This window comes from Chenopodium quinoa, unplaced genomic scaffold, assembly GCF_001683475.1.
Source record: "Chenopodium quinoa cultivar QQ74 unplaced genomic scaffold, ASM168347v1, whole genome shotgun sequence".
NCBI classification, from domain to species: Eukaryota; Viridiplantae; Streptophyta; class Magnoliopsida; order Caryophyllales; family Amaranthaceae; genus Chenopodium; species Chenopodium quinoa.
The window spans coordinates 742834-768942 of record NW_018744835.1 but is presented as its reverse complement, the minus strand read 5'-3'; the positions used below and the strand labels follow the sequence as shown (position 1 = coordinate 768942).

At 37.0% G+C, this 26109-nt stretch overlaps 3 protein-coding genes across 3 annotated transcripts; 2 read left to right on the top strand and 1 right to left on the bottom strand.

Annotated features, from left to right (window-relative positions):
* Window positions 1–638: 638 nt before the first annotated feature.
* Window positions 639–3507, top strand: LOC110704436 (methylesterase 17-like). Its single transcript, XM_021882218.1, has 4 exons — window positions 639–1198; window positions 1928–2068; window positions 2560–2694; window positions 2838–3507. The coding sequence occupies exons 1-4, from the start codon at window positions 950–952 to the stop codon at window positions 3120–3122; spliced, it is 810 nt and encodes a 269-aa protein (XP_021737910.1). The 5' UTR covers window positions 639–949; the 3' UTR covers window positions 3123–3507.
* A 6740-nt stretch (window positions 3508–10247) lies between these two features.
* On the top strand, window positions 10248–15651 carry LOC110704366 (methylesterase 17-like). Its single transcript, XM_021882148.1, has 3 exons — window positions 10248–10315; window positions 13216–13348; window positions 15397–15651. The coding sequence occupies exons 1-3, from the start codon at window positions 10248–10250 to the stop codon at window positions 15649–15651; spliced, it is 456 nt and encodes a 151-aa protein (XP_021737840.1).
* A 240-nt stretch (window positions 15652–15891) lies between these two features.
* On the bottom strand, window positions 15892–19748 carry LOC110704435 (1-aminocyclopropane-1-carboxylate oxidase homolog 1-like). Its single transcript, XM_021882217.1, has 4 exons — window positions 19448–19748; window positions 18256–18632; window positions 17569–17901; window positions 15892–16470 (listed from the first exon to the last, which is right to left on the bottom strand). Exons 1-4 carry the CDS (start codon window positions 19605–19607, stop codon window positions 16210–16212), a joined length of 1131 nt encoding a protein of 376 aa, XP_021737909.1. The 5' UTR covers window positions 19608–19748; the 3' UTR covers window positions 15892–16209.
* Window positions 19749–26109: the final 6361 nt, after the last annotated feature.

Sequence of the window (26109 nt, the reverse complement as noted above, 5' to 3'; positions counted from 1 at the left end):
AAAAGCCTTAACAAACAACAACAAAGGAAAAAAGGGCAATTGATTCCTATTCCTTTAATTTGGTGAATACCCCCGACCAAATGGCCCCTTATTATGTAAAGTATAAATACTTAATTTTACGTAGTTGTGGTAGTAAGAAGCTAGGCCTCCACCAGCTTCCCTAGCTCCACCCCTAACAGTATGTGCTCTTTAATTAAGGGTTGTATATATCATAACGACATAACTCAAGTGGTTAAAGCTTCTCTCCCAGGCCAGTTTCAATTAATCCTGTGATCGATTTTCATCACTCGCCCTTGTGACTCTCTAAACACCAAAAAAAAAAAAATTATTGTATACGTTGCTTATATAAGAGTGGAATAAGTAATACTACCACTAGGTTAGTGTTAGTCAAAGTGCTCCATGCATGTCCTGATTAATTAGTTGGATGATTATTAATCTTTTCCTTTAGACAACCTCATTGGCCGGTGGAGTAATTAATGGGTAAATTTATTTACAAGTATGCGACATTAATTAGTGCAATACTCTGTTAATAACTTACTGAGTACTAAACGTTGCTTCTTTAAGTGATATTTGACTATTAATGAATTAATCTCATGTATTACCATATATAATCATCAAACAAGCAATCAATAATCCTGCTAAAATATTAGAATGTTAGAGCTTAAAAGTCATCTAAATAATTTTAAATTGTATTATCTTGTTTTTGCAAATTACAGAACATCCTTTCGTAAACTCCCACTAATTTAATTGCGGCAAAGTAAGACAAAGGAGAAGTACACCTAATAACTCGCTGTAATTGAGCTGTCACCCTCAGTTTCATCCATCATTTCCGTTTAATCTTAAGAAATTGTAATATATTCTTTGTAACATGTGTTGTACTCGGTAGTCGGCATACTTTGTATTAATCCAAGCAAAGTTATAATTTGTTATACACAAAAACGTTACAAAAATGGCAGATCGATGTGATAAGGTTAGAGTGCCATCGAATGCACACTTCGTGCTCGTTCACGGCGCCTGCCACGGCGGGTGGAGCTGGTACAAAATCCGATGTCTACTTGAAGGCGCCGGGCAGAAAGTTAGCTGCCCGGACCTTAGTAGCTCCGGGATTGATCCATCGGATGCTAATACTATCTTTACTTTCCAAGACTATAATAAGCCTGTTGATGATATTTTAGCAAGCTTACCACGAGGTGAAAAGGTTAGTAATGTTCATACCCATCCTTAAATGTAGCCAATATATTTATTTATTTAGTAATCTTTTAAGCTAAAAAGAAGGAATTTGACTGTATCTCAATCCTCACAATTTTTTTGGTTTAATGTTTGCGGGTTAGGCATTTTAAGAGTAAGCGGAAAGAAGGGTCGGAGATTCCTACCCTTAAAATGTCTCTAGTGGGAATTGAACCCCCAACGTCAAGGTTGGATGGTGCAATCTTTCTCATTAGACCAAGCTTAGCTTGGTATGATGAGTATATTATTAGACAATGTAATTGAATACGTTTTTGTGTTGTGTGATAGGCTGATAGTTGGAACTTGAAAGTGATGTTTATTATTTAAGAATATCGAGTGCAGGGTGGTGTTTGTTTTTCGACTCCATATTATTAGATTATTATATCTTAAAAATAGACCAAGTCATATAACCTACAAAAAATTAGTGGGAAACCGAGATATAATCTGGGCCCCCACTCCTCTAGCTGGTTCGTACAATTTCAAAAATAGACAAAGTCATGCAATCTAAAAAAAATTAGTATTTAGTTGATACGTAATCATTGAAATAAATCTTAACAATATGTGACATACTTACCTTTATTTTACTTCGTATATACAATCACAAACTGTGGTCAAGCACTTTTTTTTTTCCCTCTTAAAATTTACTTGCATTTTACACTACTTAGTTTAACTATGTACTTGTATGATTTTGTGAAATTAGGTGATTTTGGTGGGGCACAGTGCAGGAGGGCACAGCGTAACAGAGGCTGTCCAAAATCATCCTGATAAAATTCAAGCAGCAGTATTTGTTGGCGCAACAATGCTCCGTAATGGATTCCAAACTGAACAAGATAGAATTGAAGTACGTAATTTTTTTTTTCTTTTCCTTCTTTACATTTATTCTCCCTCTAAGATGACTAAATACTACCTCACTTCCCATTTTAGATCATATTGAATTTGAAAATTTTTCCTTGATCTTAAATATAACTCCGGCCTCCACGACGGGGTGTGGAAGCCATCATATCCCACCACACAATTTTAGAGTGATTGCGCAAAAACAAATTATATTTTTAGTCAATTATCAAAATAGATTAATAATTTTCTCAAAAAAAAAAAAAAAAACTTTTTATTTTGTTGGAGGACCAATTTAATGGTCGAACCTTATGATTGATTTATATACTCTATCTATTAATTTTAATTTATATATTCCTATTTCCGTTTAATCATAGGTTTTGACATGCTTTGAACATTATATGTACCTTTGTTGAATAAGGCATCGCTTAAATTATGTCGAACCAAAACAATTTGAACTTGATTCAAGTAATTTTTTTGATTTGTTGTACGATGTTGTAGGGAGCACCTGACTTGTCTAGATATGGGGAAATATATGACTATGAATATGGTCAAGGACATGACAACCCTCCAACTAGTGTCATTTTCAAGAAAGAGTTTCAACGTGAGATATTATACCAAAGGAGTCCTTTAGAGGTAAATTTCTTAAGTTATTAGCAAAATGTTGCGTAATAACTAAGTACTTTGTAAGTTTAATCACTCTTTTTTCGTATAAAAGGATTGTAAGTTTAATCACTTAAGAATTTCAGATCATGTAAAAGTCGGAAAATTTGTTACAGGATTGCACATTGGCAGCAATGCTTCTTAGACTATGCCCAGTAAGAGCTCTTAGTAGGGCCATGTTTCCCGAAGGTAAGGGCTCTGATAAGGTGCCACGTGTTTACATCAAGACGTTGCATGACAATGTCCTATCACGTGAGCAGCAAGATGTGATGATCAAGAGATGGCCACCGTCTAACGTTTATGAAATTGATAGTGATCATTGTCCTATGTTCTCCAACCCTTCTCATCTCTTTGGCTTACTTCTTAAGGTTGCTGCTAATAGTGGTGATAATCTATTTTAAGACCGTCATTAACAAAAGACATATTAGTGTAACTAAGGGTTTATGTACTACTTTCATTTCTGAATAACCACGCACATATTATGGAAAAATCTCGTCTAACTCCATTCATCATTCACGAATAATCATGGCCATTATTGATATTCTTGGGGCGCATTCCAAGGGATACGCTTTGTTGACTCTAATGAACAATACAGGGGGGATGAATTGTATTATTGTAGAGGAAGTAGGGTAATTTTTGCAGAATTAATAAAATAAAGCTTAAAAGAAACTTAAAGTGCGAAGAGAGATTTTACGTAGAAAACTTCTTAATCCTAATCAAGAAGAAAAACCACGACTACAAGGGATTTTAAAACTCAACTCTTAATTATAATAGGGCAAACAACCTATTACAATCTATGACTCTAACTCAAGTTTCTCAACAAACTCGAGTTCCCTTTTCAATTGATCCCTCAACCAGTTGAACTCTCAAACTCTCTCTTTCTCCTTGCTTCACTCAAAGCAATAAGCACTTTAGAGTTCACTCAAACTCCAACCCAATACAACTCTAGATTAACTCTTATATTTAGCACAAAGACACTCAATGACTCAAACGGATTTCGACTTTTTTTAAAACAAGAAAGATTGCAATGCTCAAGTGTGTTTTTCTCAAATGAAAACCAAGTCTATTGTAGGAAAGATAGGTAGTTGCTTTTGTCGTTGCTTAAGCTCCATTATGTCACAACTCCCTTAATTTAAGGAAGTGCAGTTAGAGGGAACTTGGGCAGCAAGCTAAAACAACTTCCCTAATTTTATTGAAAGTGTTTTACTACTTCCATATCTCAACTGGTTTTGACCAAGTAAACACACGTTAAAAAGATATTTACCAAAGCTGATTTTCTTCATTACTTTCCTTAACTCCATGAGCTGCTTTCAAACGTTGCTACATGATCTCTCCTACTCTAGATCATCATAGCACATAACTTAATCCTACAAAGGACCTGTTATTCACACAACTCAAATACAAAGTTAAGTCCTTATGAGTTTGCTGAAGTTCCATTAAGTCAACATCAAAATTTAGAGTCAACAATATTCCCCCTTTTTGATAAATGACAAACCCAAACAAACTCTGTTGGAAATGAAGGTAAAATAACAACTCCTAAAAACTAAAACTTAAAACTAAAGAGAACTAGAGACATATACCTCTTCATAAGACTTTGCTAGATGGAGAGCTTTGTCAACAATTGAGTTTGCCTTCTTTTCCCCCTTTTGGCTTTCATCAAAATTAATGCACATATATATATATATATATATATATATATATATATATATATCTTAACACAGCACCATCAAAGATGGTTTGTGTCCAAAGCATAGAACAAAGCACATATAGGCGGAAATAGTATGCAAATAGTCTAAAGCATGCAAGCAAATATTAACATCACATAAACAAACTGATGTTCCTCCAAACATCAAAATCCATAAACAAACACCTTGTTTAATGTTTAACAGACCCAAAAGCAAGAAAAATAAAAATAGTTAATACAGACTAAGTTCAAAGCTCAAAGTTTCATAGGTAAGCAAAATAACAAGGAATCAGGCTTCATTTATAGGGGCAGAGGAGTTGTGTTCTTATCCTGCATTTTCATCTGAGATCTCCTCCACTACAATGTCTTCCAGCTTCTTCATCAGGTTCTCCTGTCCTTGTGAGAGAGCAGTGGTTCTTTGTTTAAATTCAGTGACCAGATCTTATGATGCCTTTTCAAGGTCATCCACCACCTTCTCAAGAGCCTTGATCCTCTGAAGCAAAGCAGGCTGTGCATCTGTTAGTTTCTTCACAGACTCCTTGAGCTCTCTTAGTTCCTGTAAGGAACTTGGAGATATAAAGGCAGCAAAACCTGTACATGCTGGAATAGAACGCACTACAAAAGCTTGTTTAAAGGTACCCTGTTCCCCCTGAACAAATACTTTCTCCTCACTCAAATCAAACAAAGGAAGAACTCTTCCTTTTTCCATCTGGTTTCTTCCCTTTGTCAGATTCCTCTAATTTTTCTTTCTTTTCTCTTGGCTCTCCAACACCCCCTCAGGATCATCATCTTCCTCCAGCCATTTCTCCAATTCTTCCTCGGCAGTTAATTTCTCATTTTCCTCCTTATTAATTTGTGATTTGGGTTTTGGCTTAGGAAGGAACTGAGTAACACCATCAACAACATGTAGGTTTCGAGCTTCAAGGGTTCTGGGTTGGACATAGTGATTGGTTTTTAGCTTGAGGCACTCAAGGTTTGCAAGAGGGACACCACAACTCTCAATAAGTGTGATTAGCAAGTTTGCATAGGAAATTTTCAAATGGTTTGTAATGCAGTGAGTGAGGTGTTTGATCATTATGGAGGGAAAATTGATTTTTATTTTGTTTTCAAGGCAATACATCACCACAACATCAAGTTGATTTGCCTTGTTCCTATCTTAAGTTCTAGGAACAATGGCTTAGTGCACAAAGACAAAAAGCAGTTTTTGAATTGGAGAAAATAGGTTATGGTAAGTTCTCACCTTCGAGGCTTTTCCACTAATTGACTATACAATCTGTCCAATTGGTACCTCCCTAACTCCCAATTTTGTTTCTCCTTTGAAATACTCACCAAACCCTACATTAGGAGTTCCAAATATAGCACACAAGTCATCAGCATCAAAACATAGTTTCGATTTTTAACTTCGCTTGAGCATACGCCATATTCATTTTTAAAATCAGCACAAAATTCTTTCAATGGTGCATGAGCAAGTACATTATTGAAGCAATCACTAAACAATTTTATCCAATTTAGAGCTTCAAGAATTTCAAGAAGTTCAGAATACTTACAGGCCTCGCACCACTTTAAATTGATGCAAAAACCAGGTAATATTCAAGCCTCTTAACAACACTCGATTTTTATTTTCCCCTTGAATTGGTTCACCCAGTTCCTCCCACTCTGGTTCATCTTCCTCGAGTTTCCTTTTCTTCGATTCTTTTCGTTCAGCAGACATGTTCTTCGATTTTTCTATCATCAATCCTTTTGAGGTGGATTCTGACTCAATGTCCATGGGTGAGTCTTTTTGAGGAGAGGTTTTCAAATTTTGAGAAATTTCCATGGGTGAGGAAGGTGAATCGGTGAAGTGTAGAGTATATTTTACGGAGTGAGGTGGTGAGGAACAATGGTTAGGATTTGGTTCCATTTACAGAGGTAAGTGTTTGGGGAGTTGAAACGGGTAGGTAGAAGATTGTAGAAGGTGAATTTGGAGGTGAGGTGTCGTTTGAAGAAGGACGGTAAAAACTTCTCCCTTGGTCTAGATTATAATCATCCAATTTAATGTGATGTGACGTTGAAGGGTCAAGGGTATTTAATCCAAGAGCTAATTTTTCAATTTGAATTTAAAATTGGTTTTTGAGCAAAAATATCTGATATTTGAATATAAGATAATATTTAAAAGATTTTTGAAAAATAAAATTAATTAACTGTATAGCTAATTAATTTTGCAGGATAGGAACAAATATTTTTGGATAAATATACGGAGGAACTTGGAACAAATCAACATAGCTTGAATGCAATATTAACATGCTTAATGCAATTGATTTCTTCACATACAGCCACAATCCCATATGCAGTGCCATACATTCTAATTAGCTCAGGATTATGTTTTCACATATTCATGTTGTGCAAGACACATTATGGAGATAATTAAGTTCGTTCTTTTGGGTCGTCGTTATATCATAGCTAGAGGTACTAACAATCTTTGGGCTAGTAAAATAGTCTAAAGCTCAACTGAACGGATCCTATAAGGTCACACAAAGGGCCTAGATTGAGCATAAGAGGAAGAGGCCCATATTGGGCCTCATTCCTCTAGGTGGCCGGCCACATGGAGGAGTGTAGAGGGTTTTGGGCTTTGCTCGCTCCTAGTCTAACTATAATATGATTATAAATAAACTAGGTGCCTAGGTTTTTCCTAAGACAGATTTACTATTAATCGAAAACCCAAGTTAGCAAACACGAGACCGACCCCATCAAACTCCCTCTCTCTCTCCCCTTGCGCCGGTTGTGTGTTCGGTGGTGGTGGTGGTTCGTGGTGGTGTTGGTTGTCCGCAAAGGTGGTGATCGTGGTGTTTATCCTTCACCCGACCAATCTAGTCACTACAAGAATCAGGGCGATTTCCGACGGACACGTAATTCCGTCAGAAACATCAAAAATTCCGACGGATATTTCCGACGAACTTAAATTTCCGCCGAACATTTCCAGCAGAATATAAATCCGTCGGAATTTATGTACTTTTCGAGGAATTTTTTCCTCGGAAAGTACCTTTTTCGACGAAATAAAAATCCGTCAGAAATTTCCAACGGTCCGTCAGAACATAATTAAAAAAAAACCTTACAAAGAAAACCCTAAGCCCCCTCTCTTTTCCGCCTCTTTTCTTTCTCTTTCCCCCTTCTCCTTCTCTCTCTAGTTCTCTTTCTCCTCTTCTTCTTCTCGTTCTCCTTATATCTCCTTTTCTCTTTCCTCCTTTTCTCGTTCTCCTTTTATCTTTTCTTATATATCCCACCACCACCGCCAACCCTAACCCCCGCCACAACACCAACACATAAATCAAAATAACCGGCGCAAAACAAAGGTTATTAGTAGACCTGCACAGATGGACGGGCCCCCATCAAAAGCCCTGACCCAGCCCTTTTTTAAGCAGGGTTAACCAAGTCCACTTGATAAATGGGTCGGGCTTTAAAAAGGTCAACCTTATGCGGGCTTTTAATGAAGCGGGGTGGGCCTTTAGAGGGTCAAGCTTTATACGTTGCTAAGTCTCTTATACGGGCTTACTATCTCACTCTCCTCACTGAAGCATACTCTGATTCGCTGAATTCCCATTTTCGCACATCACCGATTCACCGTCATTCTCATTTTCTCTTTCTTGAACCCCTGGTCATCTTTCTCTCTCCTCTGCTCTCTAACTTCGCTTCTTTGTCGTCATCACCATCAAATTTTCTTGTTTTCTCTTTTGTTCTTTCTCCAACCTCTAATTTTCTGATCTTTACTGAATTTCTAGATCTAATTTCAAAGTTTTTTTATCTACTAAATTAATTTGGGGAATAAATAATAGTATTTAGAGTTTGAAGAATTGTAGGGGTAGGCTGAGTATAATCAATGCAAATGATACTTCACTAACTTTAAATACCCCAAACTATATCATACATACTTCCTATTATTCAATGGGGTTCATTATTCAATTAGTTGGTGAATTTCTGATATTCTAGTTCCTGACCGATCCATTTAAGAAGACTCTTGACAATATTGCCCTTTAAAGACCCTTTAATGGATTCAATTTTTTTTTTTTAAATTTAATGGGCTGTTATAACTTGCCTTCAAAGTTTAAATGGACTGGGCCGGGCTGGGCTTTACGGTCCATAACCCAACCCGACCTTTTTCAGATTATCCTCATCCCTGATCCAGCTCGGCCCGTTTAATTAAGGGCCAGCCCAGCCCGGATCTGGCCCATTGATCAGGTCTAGTCATTAGGTTAAATAATTTGTGTTAACTATTTATTAGTTTGATTATGTCACACCCATGCGTATACAATGAGAAAAAAATGCTAATTAACAAATATTATACTTCCTTCATTTTACTAAAACTGCAACACTTTTCTCATTTTTTTTAAACCAAGTTGCAAGAATTTCATTAAAAAAGATCAATTTCCGTCAAGGTAATCAAGTTTTGGGGAAAAGAACCGAGAGAAACAAGTTCATTACAATCTCTAGCATCCCATCTTGCAACACTCTTCTCATTTAATGGGCTGTTATAATACTTCGTACTGTATTTCACCACATCTTACCTTGATTTCGGTCTTATTTTGGCTGTGACTCTGTGAGGCCTATGTAACGACTGATATGACCACTTTAAAACTTTCTCTCCTCAATTTGTTACCTTTTAAAAACTAATAATCCCCTTGGTTTATATACTTTCATTTATATCTTAACCAAATGTTTAAACTTTGAATACGTGACCTTAGTATTACACTAACTCTGATACCATGTTAAAGGATTAATTTAACTAAAACTTAAAATTAATGGTTAAAATATATGATTGATTTAAATACTCTATCAAGGACTTACGACGTTATAGTTGGTTGTAACCTATCATACCCTTTTTTGCTAGTAAGCTAAGTCAATATTTAATTGCTACTTCTACTCATTAGCTACATGTATCATTTTTCCTTTATCAATATCAGGATTTTAGGATTTATATAGATCGTTCATTGTTTTATCTCGACACGTAACAAAGAAATTTCCATACATCCCAAATTTAATTGGGCAAATATAATTTTCATAGGATTATTTGTGGCCCTCGATTACTGGACCAGCAGAAATTCTTGCGTGAACTTGGTCCACAATAATATTATTGTAGACTGGAGATTTATATACACGCAGAATTAACGTTATTTGGAATATAGTGACCGTAATTTTAACATATTATCCTTATTTTTTAACATAATAACCTATATTAAAACTTGTGTGACCTTTAATGTTATTTCTGTTTACATCCCAAAAAATTAACCTCTTATAGCTATTATAATGTCACAATCGCTTTTATTTCAACATAATAACCTTTATTTTAATGTAGTGACCTTTTTTTTATCTATAAAACAATCATAGTATCTCTAATGTTAGTGGTCCACAATAAATTTGTGTGAAACAGGTCCATTTAAGAATTTTATCTCCACTAATTAAAATGTCAATTAATTAACGGTGATCTTAGTAGTTGTTGAAATAACATTCTAAATTTATATCATTATCTTTAATTGAAAATCTTAATTATCTTTCTACATCTTTGGAGAAATTTCTTTGGTTGTATTATTTGTTTGGAAGTGTCCTTAATGTTGTATCCTAGTCTTAATTGCTACATTTTTCATCTTTCTTATCATTTTCATCAAGTCTTCCCATTTTTGTGTTCAAAGTACGGGCGCCAATATTGTCATTTTTGCATGATTTATTTAGCAAATTGTGGTTCACTTTAAATGTACTTTTTTTTTTTTTTTTTTTTTTTTGAAACCACTTTAAATTTAGTTGATGAACTTCTATTAATTTTCATAATATACCATGATTAATTTACCCTTTTCCACGCACTTTGTCCTAGTCCATGGCGCGAGTCATGGAGGTTGGTGTTGGTACAAAATCCGATGTCCACTTGAAAGTATCGGGCAAAAGGTTAGTTGCCCGGACCTTAGTAGCTGCGGGATTAACCCTGTTGATGCTAATACTATCTCTACTTTTGAAGAGTATAATAAGCCCCTCGATGATCTTTTGGCAAGCCTACCAGAAGGTGAAAAGGTTAGCAAGCTATGCTTATATACTTGCTCTTATTAACATGTTTAATTGTGATTGTTATAAGAAATATACCCCCTTCATTATTTTTAATTACACCATTTGTGATTTTACGCTCGGTAATGCATTACTTTATCATTAATATCTTTATTTAATATTATACTTTAGTTACAATTAAAAAGTTGATATTTGAAAAGTAGATACTAAAACATATATAATTAGAACCAAATGACTATGTTTTTTATTTATGTATAAATCACAAAAGATGGTGAAAGAAAATTGTGTACATAAAGTAAAAGTCCAAATGTTGCAATTTAAAGAAATGTAATGTATTATATATATATTGAACCACAACAAATCTCATAAAATTAGATTTACTTTTCTTTTTCCACTCTTTTTTTTTTACTTGTCAAAAAAAAATTATACCAAGTACTTGTATACTGTAATAAAATTTTGTCAATGACGGTATAGTTAAGAAATTAAAGTACTAAAATGAAGATATAGATACATGATTACATGAGTATAGTACCAAATGATTTGTACTACTGTAAATATATTTATACAAGGCGATAACATTAAGATCTTGTTCTGATCAGTTCACCTTAAAAAAAAAATATTTAGTAAAAATAATTTCAGTTCAGCAAAAATAAAATCAGTTTAGTAAAATTAATTTCAGTTCAGCAAAAATCAGTAACTCTAAAGAACAAGTATAATAGAGAATCATAAAAAATAATTTTAATTTAGGAAAAATAATTTTAATTCAGCAAATTTCAGTTTAACAAAAATAATTTCAATTCAGTAAAAATAATTTAAGTTCAACAAAAATAATTTCAATTCAGTAAAATTAATTTCACTTCAACAAAAACAAGGTGAAGTAAACAGGGCCTAATAATAATGAATTTGCAATTTTTGTGTTTGCAAATTATTTTGTCTACTCCATCTTGTATAGTTGTACTCCCTCACCTTTGTTTTTTGTTGCTCGAACTCATTCCAAATCTATTAACTAATATTAAAACAAAACATGCTAACATCATCTTTCTCTAAATTTGTACACATGTCGCTTTCTCATAAAAAAATTTCCCGCCTAAATGCTTTAATGACATCATCTTTATCTTTTTTTTATTTTTTTTAAAGTTGAACTACTCTATTTTTATTAATTTGAAAACTGTTTATGAATTTTGACTAAAAAATCAAATAGATGCTTCTACAAACTACTATACAAACTGTTAATTGTTGGAAGCTAAAATAATAATTTTGATGACATTGGTGCTAATTATATACTATGTATTTATTTTTTTCTTCAGATTTCATTATTATGCATTCCTTAAATAATTTTCTTTTGACTATTTCAATTATTAATTGTAAATAATGTGGTTCATATATATTCTTAAATGTAAATTATTTTTATATCTAATTATAATTTTTATATACAATATAATGCAACAGAATACAAATTACAAGAAAGATTCATTCTAATTGTGCATCGCACGGGGATAACCTAGTAAGAACAATAAAAAAGAACGCAAGGAGTATGATATCAAAATTAGTTTATATACTATATCAATACAACTCGTTACACATTTTCATCTTAAGATCGAACTATATAGAGGATCGGAACTTAATTAATTTGGTTTAATTTTGTTGAATAAGGTGATATTGGTAGGGCATAGTGCAGGAGGACTCAGTGTTACAAAGGCCATACAGAACTTTCCAGAGAAAATCCAAGTTGGGGTATTTGTTGGGGCTCTTATGCTTCGAAATGGGTTCCAAACCGAAGAAGATAGAAATTATGTAAGTTCTTATCTTCCTTATTTTTGCAATTGAATATTTCAAAATTTGTAATATTATAAACAGATGTACTTGAGAAAATATTAATTGAAAATTTGTAACAACTTATATCGATATCTATACTTATATATTAAAAAACGTTCCTAAAACGTTTGTGTGTCACGTGACACCCTTGCAATGTCATCTTTCAACTATGAACATATTCTAATAAAAAATTTCTATCATGAGATTTGAACTCACAACCACAAAAATATGCATTAGAATTCTTACCATCTCATCTAATGATTAATCATGTTTTTATACTCAACTCATAAATATATATATGGATTGGAGATCTAAACATTTAATTACTGCGATTTAAAAAAAACGATTTTATTATTTGCTAATAATGCTCATTAATGAGGTAATTCATACAAGAAAAATTAACTATTGTTATAAACTAATTTTAGTTATTTAATTATTTTGATAATAATTATGTCTTTATTTTTATTATATTATAAATTATATACGAAGGACATGTTCATACAATTAGTTAATAGTTGTTCCATAAATTATTTATTCAAAGGTTTAATGAAAAAATATTACAAATAAACAAATAATGAATAAATAAATAATAAAGAATGATCTATCTATTCAATTATAAGTGTTGAAAGTAACAGCCCGGGGTATTGCCTGTGCCAAACTATAATTGTTATTCTTATAAGTTGGCTTAATTAATTACTTGTTGGCTTTTTCATAATTGATGAATTTACGTAGATAGGCTTCTAATTAAAAGAGACATCTGCTTTACTCTTTTAATTAAATTTCTTAGTATTAAATTCACATGATTCAATAATAGTTTATTTTTACATATGTTAGTATTATACATGTTTAATTTGAATTTTTACGTATAACATCACAACTAAATTGGCAATGATGGAGTTATTTATTAGCTCAATCATATGTAAAAGTATTTTACGGAGTATAATTTTGTATTGTGAATTGTGATCTTGTAGGGATCGCCCAATTTGTCAAAAATCGGAAGTATTTGACTATACCCATGAACAAGGATCGAACAATCCTCCAAGTAGTGCCACTTTCAAAAAGGAAGTTCATCGTGAGATATTGTACCAAATGAGTCCTTTAGAGGTAAACTTACATAATTTTATTTTAATCAACTAATAACTACACTTTTTTTTTTTTTTTTTTGAGGAATAACAACACCACATTAATTACATATTTATAGTACTGTCGAAAACCGAACCGAACCGGAGAAATCGAACCGATTCAAACCTATCCGAATGAGAACCGAACCGATTAAAAACCGCTTTTTTGAAATCGAAAACCGACCCGAACCGCATTTTAGTAAAACCGAAACCGAACCGATCCGAGTAACGTTAAACCGTTTAACAACCGAACCAAATGTTAACCGAACAGAAAGGAAACCGAACCGAAAATGAACCGAACCGTTTCTAACCCGAAACCGTTTGTACTGGCATGAAAACCGTTTACACCGAACCGTTTATAAACCGAACCGCTTATAAACCGAACTGTTTATGAACAGAATCGTTTATTAACCGAACCGCTTATAAACCGAACCGCTTATAAACCGAACTGTTTATGAAACAAATCGCTTATAAATCGAACCGTTTACAAACCACTTACTACTAGGAGTGGTTATTGGGTGGGTCGATGCGGGTCATTAGCGGGGCGGGTCAGTTGCGGGTCAAGATGAATATTTAGCGGGTCAAGGTCGAGTCAGGGTCGAGATAAAAGTGAAACGGGCCATTAACTATGAGAATATGAGATGGTTATATCTTATATGTTATGTATCTGTATAATCGATTGAAAGAATCAATATTACCTTCTTCTTCATTAATGTTTTCTTTCATTATACAAATCAAACTACTCTGTAATATCTTCATATATAACTTTATGCAAATATATAATGATAAACGAGTCTTAATTATCAGTCTTGTTGACTAATTAAGTATCGAATACCAAATTGCAAATTTCGATGTCACAACAACTCATCAAATCATGATTATGACTCTATTAACTAAATGATCAAATAAGAAGCAGATAATAATCTGATAGTAAAACAATAATACATTAATGCACTAAACTTTTATAATCTACTTTGCAATAAACTAGTAAGATCAGTATGGCTAAACTTGAAACATAACATGATATGTATTTATAAAATTAATGAGAATTTGCATATAATATGATGCCTCAATATGAAGTGATGAAGTCTTGGCTTTATATAAAACTTGTTAACTAGAAAAAAGTTAGAAAGTAGTATAAAATTTCAAACCAAAACTGTTTGATTGGCCGAATCCAAACGACTCGATAAAAAACCGATTTTTTGAAATCAAATACAGACCCGAACCATAATTTAGTAAAGCTGAAATAAAACAGATCCAAATAATGTTAAATCGTAGAAGAACCGAACCCGTTAACAAATCGAACCAATTATGAACCGAACTAAAATTAAACTGAACCAAAAAAGAACCGAACCGTTTCTAACCTGAAACTGTTTGAGCCGGGATAAAAATCGTTTACACCGAACCGTTAACAAACCGCAACCCGTCTGCACCGAACCGTTTACTACCCGGACTATTTACAACCCAGACTGTTTACAACCCGAACCGAATTTAAACCGGGATAAAAACCGTTTACACCGAACCGTTAACAAACCGCAACCCGTCTGCACCGAACCGTTTACTACCCGGACTGTTTACAACCCGGACCGTTTACAACCCGAACCGAATTTAAATCGGGATAAAAACCGTTTATACCGAACCGTTAACAAATTGCAACCCGTCTGCACCGAACCGTTTACTACCCGGACTGTTTACAACCCGAACCGAATTTAAACCGGGATAAAAACCGTTTACACCGAACCGTTAACAAACCGCAACCCGTCTGCACCGAATCGTTTACTACCCGGACCGTTTACAACCCGAACCGAATTTAAACCGTTCAAGAATAAACCGAAACTGAATCGAACCGAAAATTATTTAAACCGAACTGAAACCGACCCGTAAGACATTTGAACCGATTTTAAACAGACCCAATTTCAAACCAAATCGATTTCAAACCGAACCGTAACCGAACTGTCAAACCGTTTTGATAGTGCTACATATTTACATACAATATTAGAGGGTTAGAATTGTGGTGTAAATGTTCCACAGGATTGTACATTGGCAACAATGCTTTTGAGACCATGCCCAAAAGCTCTTATTCATGGGGCCATGTTTCCTGAAGGTAAGGGCTCTGATAAGGTGCCACGTGTTTACATAAAGACATTGCGTGACAAAGTGTACTCACGTGAGCAACAAGATTTGTTTATCAAGAGATGGCCACCGTCTGATGTTTATGAAATTGATAGTGATCATTGTCCTATGTTCTCTAATCCCTCTCATCTCTTTGGCTTAATTACTTCTTAAGGTTGCTACTACTAAGTTTGAAAGTCATTAGTATTACCATTAACCTTTAAGGGTTTTGATTACAAACATATGTAAAAGAAGATATATATAAGTTTTATACGAGTATGTATCTCATATACAATGATTGTTGTTTTTCTAAATGGGATGAGGATTTAACTGAGCAGATCGAATTGATATAAAAACATTTATATTATCATAATATATCTTTTTAATGATCTCTATTTTGAACGTGTGACTTTTTTGTCACGTTAGCTCTGATATCACGTCAAAGGTTGAAACCCATAATTAATTTATTGTATAGTGTATCATAAGGTACTAATTATAAATATAGTTTATAATACTTAAGTTGGGCTTACTACTTGTTCATACATTTTGCCAAAATAAAAGGCAGGAGATTAAATTACAATAAATAAGATTCCACACGATTGGTTTAGAAAGTGACAAAGTGAGACCACATACTTAAAGGGTTATATAGATTTCCCCTCTGATTCAAATTAAGAACATCATCTCTGATTCAGATACGATTGAGTAATGTAAGTGAGGACAACGTAACCCATATCAAAGCTTAAATTTGTCAAGAGCGTTGCCAATGCTTCCAGGATTAGATGACTGTTTGTTTGAGATGATTTCCTTAACAGTTACAGCACGGTAAATTGGAGGATTTTCTGGAGATAAAAGCTCCTCGATTGGTTTATAAAGTCGTGTGGTATTCTGTGGATAATAGTGAGCTCTAAAAATGCATGCCATTGAAATCCTTGGCCCTTCTTTACTTGCTAGTACCCTGTGCAATGCACTCACAAATTTGTTGTTGGTAATCAACTGCAAGTTAAATGCTTAAACTGTTAGCTTTTGTTATGTTTTAAGAGAAACACATTCTAAACTTGTTGGTTTTATGATTTATGACGCTATTTATACAATTGCAACATAACATCATATCCACTCTCTAATAAGATATGCAAAATGAGTCCTTTAATACGTAGTATCTTTTTGTGCATAGGTACAAATAACATAGTACCTTGCTATGCAACAGCTAAATATCTCACTGTTAGCCGCTCTCAAGTCTCTAAACTAACACCTCTAAAAGTAGGTGCAGGGTGAAGAGAAGGGGGGGGGGGGGGGGACCTCAATTGTTCATAGTTTAGTTGAATTTATGCATGTTTTACTCTTGTATACCCGGGGTAGGATTAGGAAGGTATAAAATTACTCATGTTCATGTCAAAATATGCTGGAATATATCAAGAATTCTAGATATGAGATGTAACGAATTTTTAAAGGTATGATGGTGTAACCAAACGCAAAGGACCAGGAAAATTAAATATGTTCTTCTTCCATTTACTTAAGGCAAACATACATACTGTAATTTCTGAGTGAGTGACACCTAATAGAGTATATAAAATTGATCATGGGCTTTAACCATCAAGTTAAGTTTTTCGATGAGTTGGTCATTTAACATGATACCAAAAAACAGCGTGACAGGATGGTCATGAGTTTAAATCTCATCTATATTTCAACTTAAGTTTTTGGTTGAGTCGGTTGTTTAACAACACCATACCATCTTTTACAGGAAAACTTTACAAAAGTGCCAAAAAATCAATTATGTATAACACTTAAAATTTTTGGTAAATTGAATGAAAATGAATTATTTCCTCCGTTTCTTCTTAAGTGCATCACTTTCTAAATAAGAAGACAAGGAAGTTTCAAATTCGATGTATCACTTCCTAAATATAAAAATAAGGAAGTTTCAAATTTGATACATCACATTTCTTTTAAGTTAATACAAGTAAATTCTCTTTATCTCTCTCATATCATATGGGTCCTCTTTTTCCTTTTTATCTTTCTTTCATCTTTAAAAAAGGTCTAAGAGTTCGTTTTTTGTCCAAATGATGCATAAAAAAATGGAAATAGAAAACATATCACCTGCATCAAATTTCCCATGTTGACGACTAGTGAACCAGGAATAGGGACAACGTCGAGCCACTGATGACCTTGATAGAGAACTTGTAAGCCAGGGATGTGGTTAGGGAGGAGTATAGTTATGAAGCCGCTATCCGCATGAGTAGCTGAGCCAATGGTCAATTCTGGCTCGGGGCAAGCAGGGTAGTAATTGCATGGAGCAAATATGCCATCGTTGCACCCTATGTTCTTAAGATAACTTGATTCAAGTCCAAGAGCTTGAGATAGTAGCTCATAGATTGTTTCACCTAATTTCATCACCTCATTAGTGTAATGGATCAATATATCCTTGCATTTGTGATCAATATATGTGCAGGTATATTAGTAAAGGTGTTCATGGGATGGGTGGGCCGGGCCGGGCCAAAAAATCAGCCCGTTTCTCGGGTCGGGCCAAGTTTTGACCCAAAAATCACATGTCCAAACCCGTTCAAAATAGTCGGGCTATGCGGGATTTTTGGACCGGACAAAAAAAAATCAACTAAAATTGCATAAAAACACATTTTGAAGCCCGTCCAAATTTTTTAAAAATTGGGCCGGAAACATCTGCCCAAAACCCGCCCAAAATCGTGCCGGGCCGAGAGCTGACTTTGATCAGCTCTATATATTAGTAACAAAGGAAGCTAAGTATTATTATATATTGTACCTGCACATTAGGGGTAATTCTTGAGGATTGGGAGGAGAAGATCCACGAATAAAAGTCATGGTATCTCTCCAAGCAGCCACCTTGACTTGGAGCAAGTTGAAATTACTATTGTACAAAAAATGATTGGTGTCGTAATCCCTCGAATAATACTCTTTCTTAGTCTTAACATCTTGTTCATGAAACTTACGTATGCCCTCTATCATCTCATCTAGTACTTCAAGAGGAATACCGTGGTTGACGACTTGAAAGAAGCCATAATTTTCACATGCTATCTTCACTTGCTCTATTACCTCCTCACGTCGACCTCCATCTTCGTCATCGATCCCCTTGAAATCGATCAAAGGGATCTTGTTCTTTTTGTCATCATCAGAAGACTTGTATGTGCCTGCAGTGTTCATATGAGCAATTTCATTCTCAATATTATGAAAAAAACATTTCATGTAAATATGTAATATCTTTGAAAATATTTTTGTAAAAGGACCAACTCAACCAAAAGTTTAAATTTATCAGCTAAAGCTCATGATCGATTTATATACTCTATAACACCCCCTCACACAAGAGCCCGTTGGGCTTGAAGTGTGGATGGAGGCATGCATTATGGACCCCCCCTCATACTCAACGTTTAATATTCTACTTAAAATGGGGGGAAAATAAGTTTTAAACCCGTGACCTTTGTGTCACGTTAGTTGCCTTTAAAAGCATGTTAAAGGATCATTTCAATAAAAAGCTTAAACTTATTGGTTGAAACCCAAGATCGATTTATATATTCTACTACTTTTTTTTTAAAAGTACAAAGAAAAATCTTGACTAAAGTTAACCCACATGGATTTTTATTTTTTATTTTTTTCTGAAATATGAGGGTCAGGTATGTATTTAAAAGTCTGGGAGAAAGAGGTAAGGAGATCCCCGACCCAACACTAAATATTGTCAGTTGATAAGATTTGAACCTCATACCATACAATTTGAACCTCATATCTCTACGATATGAGGTAAGGCTCTTACTAGTTAATCAAGCCAGTCTTGCTTAAGAGATTTTTTTTTTTCCTAATTGTGCACTCCTAATAATCATGAATAAAAAAAAATAAATTAAAAAGGTAATTAATGAGAGAAAATTTTGATCTATGTGTATTGATTATTTTTATTTTTAATTTGCATTTCATCATAGGCTTTAATTTTTGGATGCAAATAAAGATGACTTACCATTATCGGTGTTGTTAATGTTATTGAGGCTGTGTTGTTCATGTATGAATATACTAGGGATTTTAGTTATCCCAGCATCAACAAGGCCCTTGACTCCAGTTTTCGAGTCTTCGAAAGCCTTGATCTCAGCCTCTCGATCACAATCCTGTTCGGAGACCATTTTTAGAGAAGATACAGATTATGGAAAGATTGGTAATGAAGAAATGCTCAAAACTTCACAATGTATTAACTTGTACAATTTTTTGACCTGATATATATACAAGTACAAATGAAGAAATTTTGATTACAAAATTAGCAAGAATGAGTATATATATTATGTATTTGAAAGTTATTTACAATATTATATCAATCAATGAGAAGTTCACGTGAATAGCATGATGATTAAAGAATTATTTTTTTTACGAGAAAGTAGAGGAAAGATATAGTAAATACTAAATTAAAGTAATTATGTCAACAGATTAGTTAGGATGAGCACAGAATAAAGTTATAAAACTATACTTTTATTCAAGAGAATTAAACCCCAAATCATGCAAATTACCATATAATTGTATATACTCATGGCAATTTGTACAGCAATACCAAATTGAAGTATTAGTCCTCCCTTTTTTTTCAATCTGACCAAATTCCACTGAGGCGGAGCCACAAACTTGCAAAGGTTGAGAACGACAGGCCGTTGAGTTGCAGGTTGAGTGAGAACAACTAGTGAAGTGCTAATTGTAAGGACAAAGCATGAGAAAATGATAGACTAAAATTTAGAGGAGAGAGAAAGTTAGAGGTTGATGATAGAGAAGAGGAGAGAGAAAGAGAGTCGGGTTGGGAGGGGGGGCGTCTGAGGGATTTATATTGGGGGTCTCAAACTTTAGGGTTTGGTATGTGTTATAACATGTACAGTAAAAATAATACGGTATATTGAGTGTTTGGGTCCAATTCGGTCCACCTAATTGAAGCTAGTCCAAATAACTCAACTCAAGCTCAAAGCAAGGTTCAACCCTCCAAAAGCATACTAAGGTCGATAAAAGCCCAGTCAATGTGGTCGGCCCACTTGACTTCAAAGGCCCACCTCTCCTCAATTGAGTCAAGGTATAAAAGTCATCAATTACATATATTTACATTCATGCAACTAAAAGCCTCAAGCACAAAATCTCTTGCATAACACTCTCTCTCAATTGAACTGACTTTAACATCGGAGGGGCCTTCCTCGGCAACCACCCCCAAGGTTAGTTTACGTGTTCTTTGCTGTGCAGGAAATCCTCGGCTCCAATATCCTTTAGACCGAGACCAGTCTTCTCCACCTCTAAAGGGCCACCTGAAGGCCCCATTGTTTTCATACCGAAACAATTTGGCGCCGTCTGTGGGGAAGATACAAAAAATCACGCCAAAATATCCATCACTCCTAGTGAAAACATGACTAAGAGTGGAAAAAGCATCAAACGTGCTAGAAAGAGGGGCGGTCCTACCCCCTCAAGGAGGAGTAGGGACATGATCACGGTGAGGGAACATCAGCTGATGTCCCCGTCACCAGAGCCATCCTCTCCTTCCTCAAGAGCTCCCGATTCTCAGGAAAGGGAGGCCTCAAGAGCTCCCAGTTCTCAGGAAAGGGAAGCTTCAAGAGACTCACCCTCGCACCATACTCGACAGCCAACAGTTTCGCCTAGGCCGAGTGGGTCTAATGCGAGGAGCCCTCCGCCACACAACAGCTGGCATTCTCGGTCCCAGCCGAAAGAAACCCCTCCTTCGGGGCCCTCTACGGAGGAAGTGGCTAGGGCCGTGGCGGTTTGCGGCATGGAGTTCCTTAAGGCCCAAGGGGCTCAACTCTAACTAACACCTCCCGAGTCTCCATCCCTTTAGCCGAGACATCTAAGAAGGAGAATCGGTCAAGAGAAGAACGGACAAGTTCCATCCTACCAGGAGCTCGGGAAAAAGTGGTAGGAGGACACATGGAACACCAGCAAGGAAAGGAAGAAGAACCCACAATTCTTCGACCATTCCGGAACTCGGAACACAATGAGTTTCCAAAGCAGCAATACTACCTACTACCTCCGCATACACGAAGTCTGCTCGCCGAAGCGTTCACGAACGCTTAGGCTTAGGGGAGGTGAATGTGCATAGCCGCCTCACCTTCCCAGAAGAGACCGGGTCATACCCCGAATTGTCTCGGCCAGGGACGAAAACCACTTCCACCTCTCTGAGAGGGAGGAGCGAGGTCCCTTCGGCCAGGCATAAGGGGAAGGCCGTAATGGTCCCTACAAGCTCACCCTTCGAAAGTTGGATATTGGAAGAGCATGTGCCAACAGTGAAAATACTGGCGCACATTAACTACGATGGCACCTCGGACCCGAAGGATCACATTGCTTCTTACGAGGGGCACATCTTAACCCCAGGTCCAAGGCTACCTGGTGTAAGTATTTTCCAACAACCCTTAAAGGTGTTGCACAATCGTGGATCACCAAAGGGGTAAAAGAAGGCTCTATCTCAGGTTGGAATGACCTTTCAACAAATTCAAGAGCAAATTTTCTACGGCTAATCGCCGAGAAAAGACAATTGCAGAACTAATGAGTCTGCAGCAAGCCGTGGATGAAAGTCTCCGCGACTATCTGACTCGCTTCAACAACGAGTCGTCCAGAATTACAAGTCTGGACCAAGGCCTTTCCGTATCGCACTACGGAATAGTCTGCAAGTTGGAAAGTTCCTTGACTTCATGGTCATGCATCCCCCGCAGACCTTAGAGGAAGCTTTGGATGCCTCGGATAAGTTCATCCGAGCTGAAGAATTGAACAAGGCAAAATCTTAGTCCCAATCAGGGGCTGGGAGATCGAAAGGACAACTGTCCGAGGGCCCGGCATCGAGGAAAGGGAAGGCCAAGGCCTCAGAACCGTCCTCGGCTGCCGAGCCGAAGAAAGTGAAGTTTGTCCCCTACGCGGGGAGATATGACTCATACACTCCCCTAACTCTTCCTCGCGCTAAAATTTACAGCACGACAAGGGATGAGGGGAGATTCAAGAAGCCTCAGCAGCTGCCACCATGGCATCAGCAAAAGGACAAGGACCGATGGTGCGAGTTCCATGAGTCTCTTGGACATCGCACCGAGGACTGCCTCTAGCTGAAGGACCAGATCGAAGAGCTGGTTCGAAAAGGCTACTTGAAGAAATACCTCGCGGATCATCGCGAGGAGAAAAAAGCCGAGAGAGACTCTCGACAAGATCTGGATTTTCTCCGGAAAAAAGACAAGCAGCAGGACAAGGACACCCTTGACATCCTTGCTATTTCCGGGGGAACTTCTCGAAGCGCAGTAAAACGCCACTTGAGGGGTTTAACCCATCAAGTAATTCATGCCAAGCTTCGAACGTCTCACTCTCCGGTGCCGAACATCCTGTTCACAACCGAAGACTGTGAGGGGGTGGTGTACCCCCATGATAACCCATTGGTAATAGTGATGGGCATCGCAAACCACAACGTCTGCCGAACACTCTTCGACGGTGGCAGCGGGGCGAATATCCTCTTTCGGGGAGCATTCGACCAGCTGAAGATGGAAGCCAAGCACCTAACTCCGATACCCTACCCGGTATCCGGATTCAATGGCTCTTCATCATATCCAGATGGGAAAGGCCGAGCATTGCGGAGCATCATGGATGAATTTCTAGTCGTGGATGCTCCCTCTGTGTATAACGTGATCATGGGGAGACCCCTCATTCACGACATTCAAGGAATTGTCTTGACGTACCATTAAACGATGATATATGTTTCGGACGAAGGACGCTCTGAAAAAATAAAGGGCAACCAAAAGGAAGCTCGAAGATGTAACCACCTCAGGCCATCCAAGGGTCGCTGCAGCGACCGGAATGATGAGGAGGAGAAAGAGCGGGACCGTAGCGCGAGAAAGCCTAAAGGCTTAAATGCTTCGGCCCAAGGAACCCCAGCCAAAGAAAAATCTTCAAGGGGTGAAAGGGCTAGTTCTTCATCTGAGCCGAGAGACTCAGAAGATCAGCCGAAGTCTGGAAAGCCTGCTGATATTGACAGCAAGCCGGAATCCGAGGAATCCAGTGCCAAAGCTATGGAACTGGATAATCAGACAGAGTCAATAGAGTTGGCCAAAGGAAATTCTGAAAGGTGTGTCAACATCGGACTGGGACTTTAGCCAAACGTTCGTGCTGAACTAATCCAACTCCTTCGGGACAACGGAGATGTGTTCGCATTCTCGGCAGCAGAATTGCCTGGGATTGATCCGAACCTCATCTCTCATAAGCTTAATGTCGACCCATTAAGAAGAAAAAGCGGAACTACTCCGCGCAGAAGAATCAAGACATCGCAGCCGAAGTAAAAAAACTCTTGGATGTTGGGTTCATCGAACTTTGTCAGTATCCGGAGTGGCTGGCCAATGTGGCGATGGTTCAGAAGGCGAATGGTAGCTGAAGAATGTGCGTAGACTTCACGAATCTGAATAAGGCATGTCCGAAAGACTTCTATCCCTTGTCGAGGATCGATCAGCTAGTCGATTCGACAAGCGGCCATGCCCTGCTCAGCTTCATGGACGCATTTTCTGGATACCATCAGATCTTCATGCACCCCGACGGCCGAGCAAAAACGACATTCGTTTCAAGTTCTGGGGTATACAGTTACAAAATGATGCCCTTCAGATTGAAAAATGTGGGGGCATCATATCAAAGGCTGGTTGATCAGGTGTTCGCTGAGCAAAAAGGCCGTAATATGAAAATCTATGTTGACGATTCCATCGTCAAAAGCAAAGAGGAAAAGGACCATGTTACGGACCCTGCTAAAACCTTCACCACCCTTCGCAAACATCAAATGAAGCAGAATCCGAAGAAATGTGTCTTCGGCGTGAAGTCAGGCAAGTTCCTCGGCTTCATGGTCAGTAAAAGGGGGATTGATGCTACTCCCGCCAAAAGTACAAGCAGCTCTCGATCTCCCTGAGCCGATGACAAGGAGGGATTTTCAGCGCCTAACTGGCAGAATGGCTGCTCTGTCCAAGTTTATCTCAAAAGCCTCGGACAAAGGGCTACCTTTCTTCAAAGAGCTCAAACTCCCAAAATCAAAAGAGCTCAGCTGGGGAGACGAGCAAAAGCAAGCCTTTCAGCAACTCCACGAGCACTTGGCTCAACTCCCAACACTGGAAAGACCAGCTGAAGGAGAAACTCTGTACTTATATGTGGCGGTTAGTCCGGCTACAGTAAGCGCGGTGTTGCTAAGGGAAGAAGAAAAAGTTCAGAAGCCGATCTATTTTGTCAGCCACACTCTGATAGATGCCGAGACACTCTACCCCCTACTCGAAAAAGTTACATACGCAGTAGTGGTAGCCGCTCGGAAGTTAAGACCCTACTTTGATTCCCATCAAATAGTAGTCCTGACTGATCAGCCGCTGGAAAAAGTCCTCAGCAAGGTGGAAAAATCCGGTAGAATAACGAAGTGGGATATCGAGCTCACCGAGTTCAGTATCAGTTACCAGCCGAGGGCAGCTATCAAGACGTAAGCCTTATCAAGAGACGCTTGACGAAGGAAAGAAAATTTGGACTGTCTTCACGGATGGATCTTCCACCGTGAATGGTTCGGGGGTGGGGGTCGTCATAGCCTCTCCCGAAGGCAAATCCTTCGAATATGCACTAAAATTCTCATTCAAAGCCTCGAACAACGAAGCCGAATATGAAGCAGCAATTGCTGGCTTAGAGTTGTGCATAGCGTTGGAAGCCGAGCATGTCTGTCTAAAAACAGACTCTCTCGTCACAAATCAGATACGAGGTGAATATGTGATATGTTCATTTTATATAGTGCTTTACCCCCATCCCTTGGTCATTTTTAGGAGTATTATTGGCTCTTCAGAGTCACTTTTATTACTAATATGCAGTTCCCAGCGTTTTCGTAGTTTTGGTATTGTTTTGTAGGAAATTGTAGATTTGAAGCTTTTTCCCGGACTTTTGATAGACCACTACGAGCGTTAGAGAGTATGACCGTATTTCAAAGCCCGAGGTCGGTAGGATTCATCAAGTCGGCAATCAAGGGCTTGGCGTTGGAATTTGGGCCAAAGAGAACTTTTCCCAAGAGGTCTATGAGCTCGCCCGGCTGGGCAAGCCCTCGCTCGAAGGCGCGCCCGGCCGGGCGATGCTCCGCCCGACCGGGCGCGTGTTTCTGTAGCTTTTAATTAGTTTTTGTTCTTAGTTTTTTAGTTAGTTTTTAATTTTGATGTTCTAAGCACGATTAGGGGTGATTAGAGAGTAGAACTTTAGGGATTATTATTGATTCTTTTGGTTCTTGAATGCAATTTACAATTTCCATCAACTTTGGTAACAATTTCTTCTCTTTCAATTTCAGTTATTATATTCTTGATCATTTATGTCTTGTTTGATTTATTTCGTTAGTGTTAATTTAATTATGTGTGAGTAGTTTAATTCTAGGGTTTATGGGGATCCATGAATAATATGAAGGGGTAATTTATCATTGTCAATTATTCATGCTTTGTTAGTTTCCTATTGATTGATTTAACACCGTGCAATTAGATTAGATCTGTTTAATTGTATTGAGTTATGCTATATGAATTCGAGATTCGAGAGATGAGAATTGATATTTAGGCTTAGTTTCAATAGGCGGTTTAATTTACAAATGGTTAGGTCAAGATTCGAGAGATGCGATTTAATACCACTGAATTAATTCTG

Bases quoted from the DNA above. Each gene is read 5' to 3' on its own strand.
- LOC110704366 (XM_021882148.1), top strand. From the start codon at position 10,248: ATGGCGCGAGTCATGGAGGTTGGTGTTGGTACAAAATCCGATGTCCAC. The intron at 10,316-13,215 runs GTTAGTTGCCCG...GTGATCTTGTAG, and splicing joins TTGAAAGTATCGGGCAAAAG to GGATCGCCCAATTTGTCAAA. The intron at 13,349-15,396 runs GTAAACTTACAT...AATGTTCCACAG, and splicing joins ACCAAATGAGTCCTTTAGAG to GATTGTACATTGGCAACAAT.
- LOC110704436 (XM_021882218.1), top strand. From the start codon at position 950: ATGGCAGATCGATGTGATAAGGTTAGAGTGCCATCGAATGCACACTTC. The intron at 2,069-2,559 runs GTACGTAATTTT...ACGATGTTGTAG, and splicing joins CTGAACAAGATAGAATTGAA to GGAGCACCTGACTTGTCTAG. The intron at 2,695-2,837 runs GTAAATTTCTTA...AATTTGTTACAG, and splicing joins ACCAAAGGAGTCCTTTAGAG to GATTGCACATTGGCAGCAAT.
- LOC110704435 (XM_021882217.1), bottom strand. From the start codon at position 19,607: ATGGTCTCCGAACAGGATTGTGATCGAGAGGCTGAGATCAAGGCTTTC. The intron at 18,633-19,447 runs GTAAGTCATCTT...TGAACACTGCAG, and splicing joins CATTAACAACACCGATAATG to GCACATACAAGTCTTCTGAT. The intron at 17,902-18,255 runs ATGTGCAGGTAC...TATATTGATCAC, and splicing joins ATCCTCAAGAATTACCCCTA to AAATGCAAGGATATATTGAT.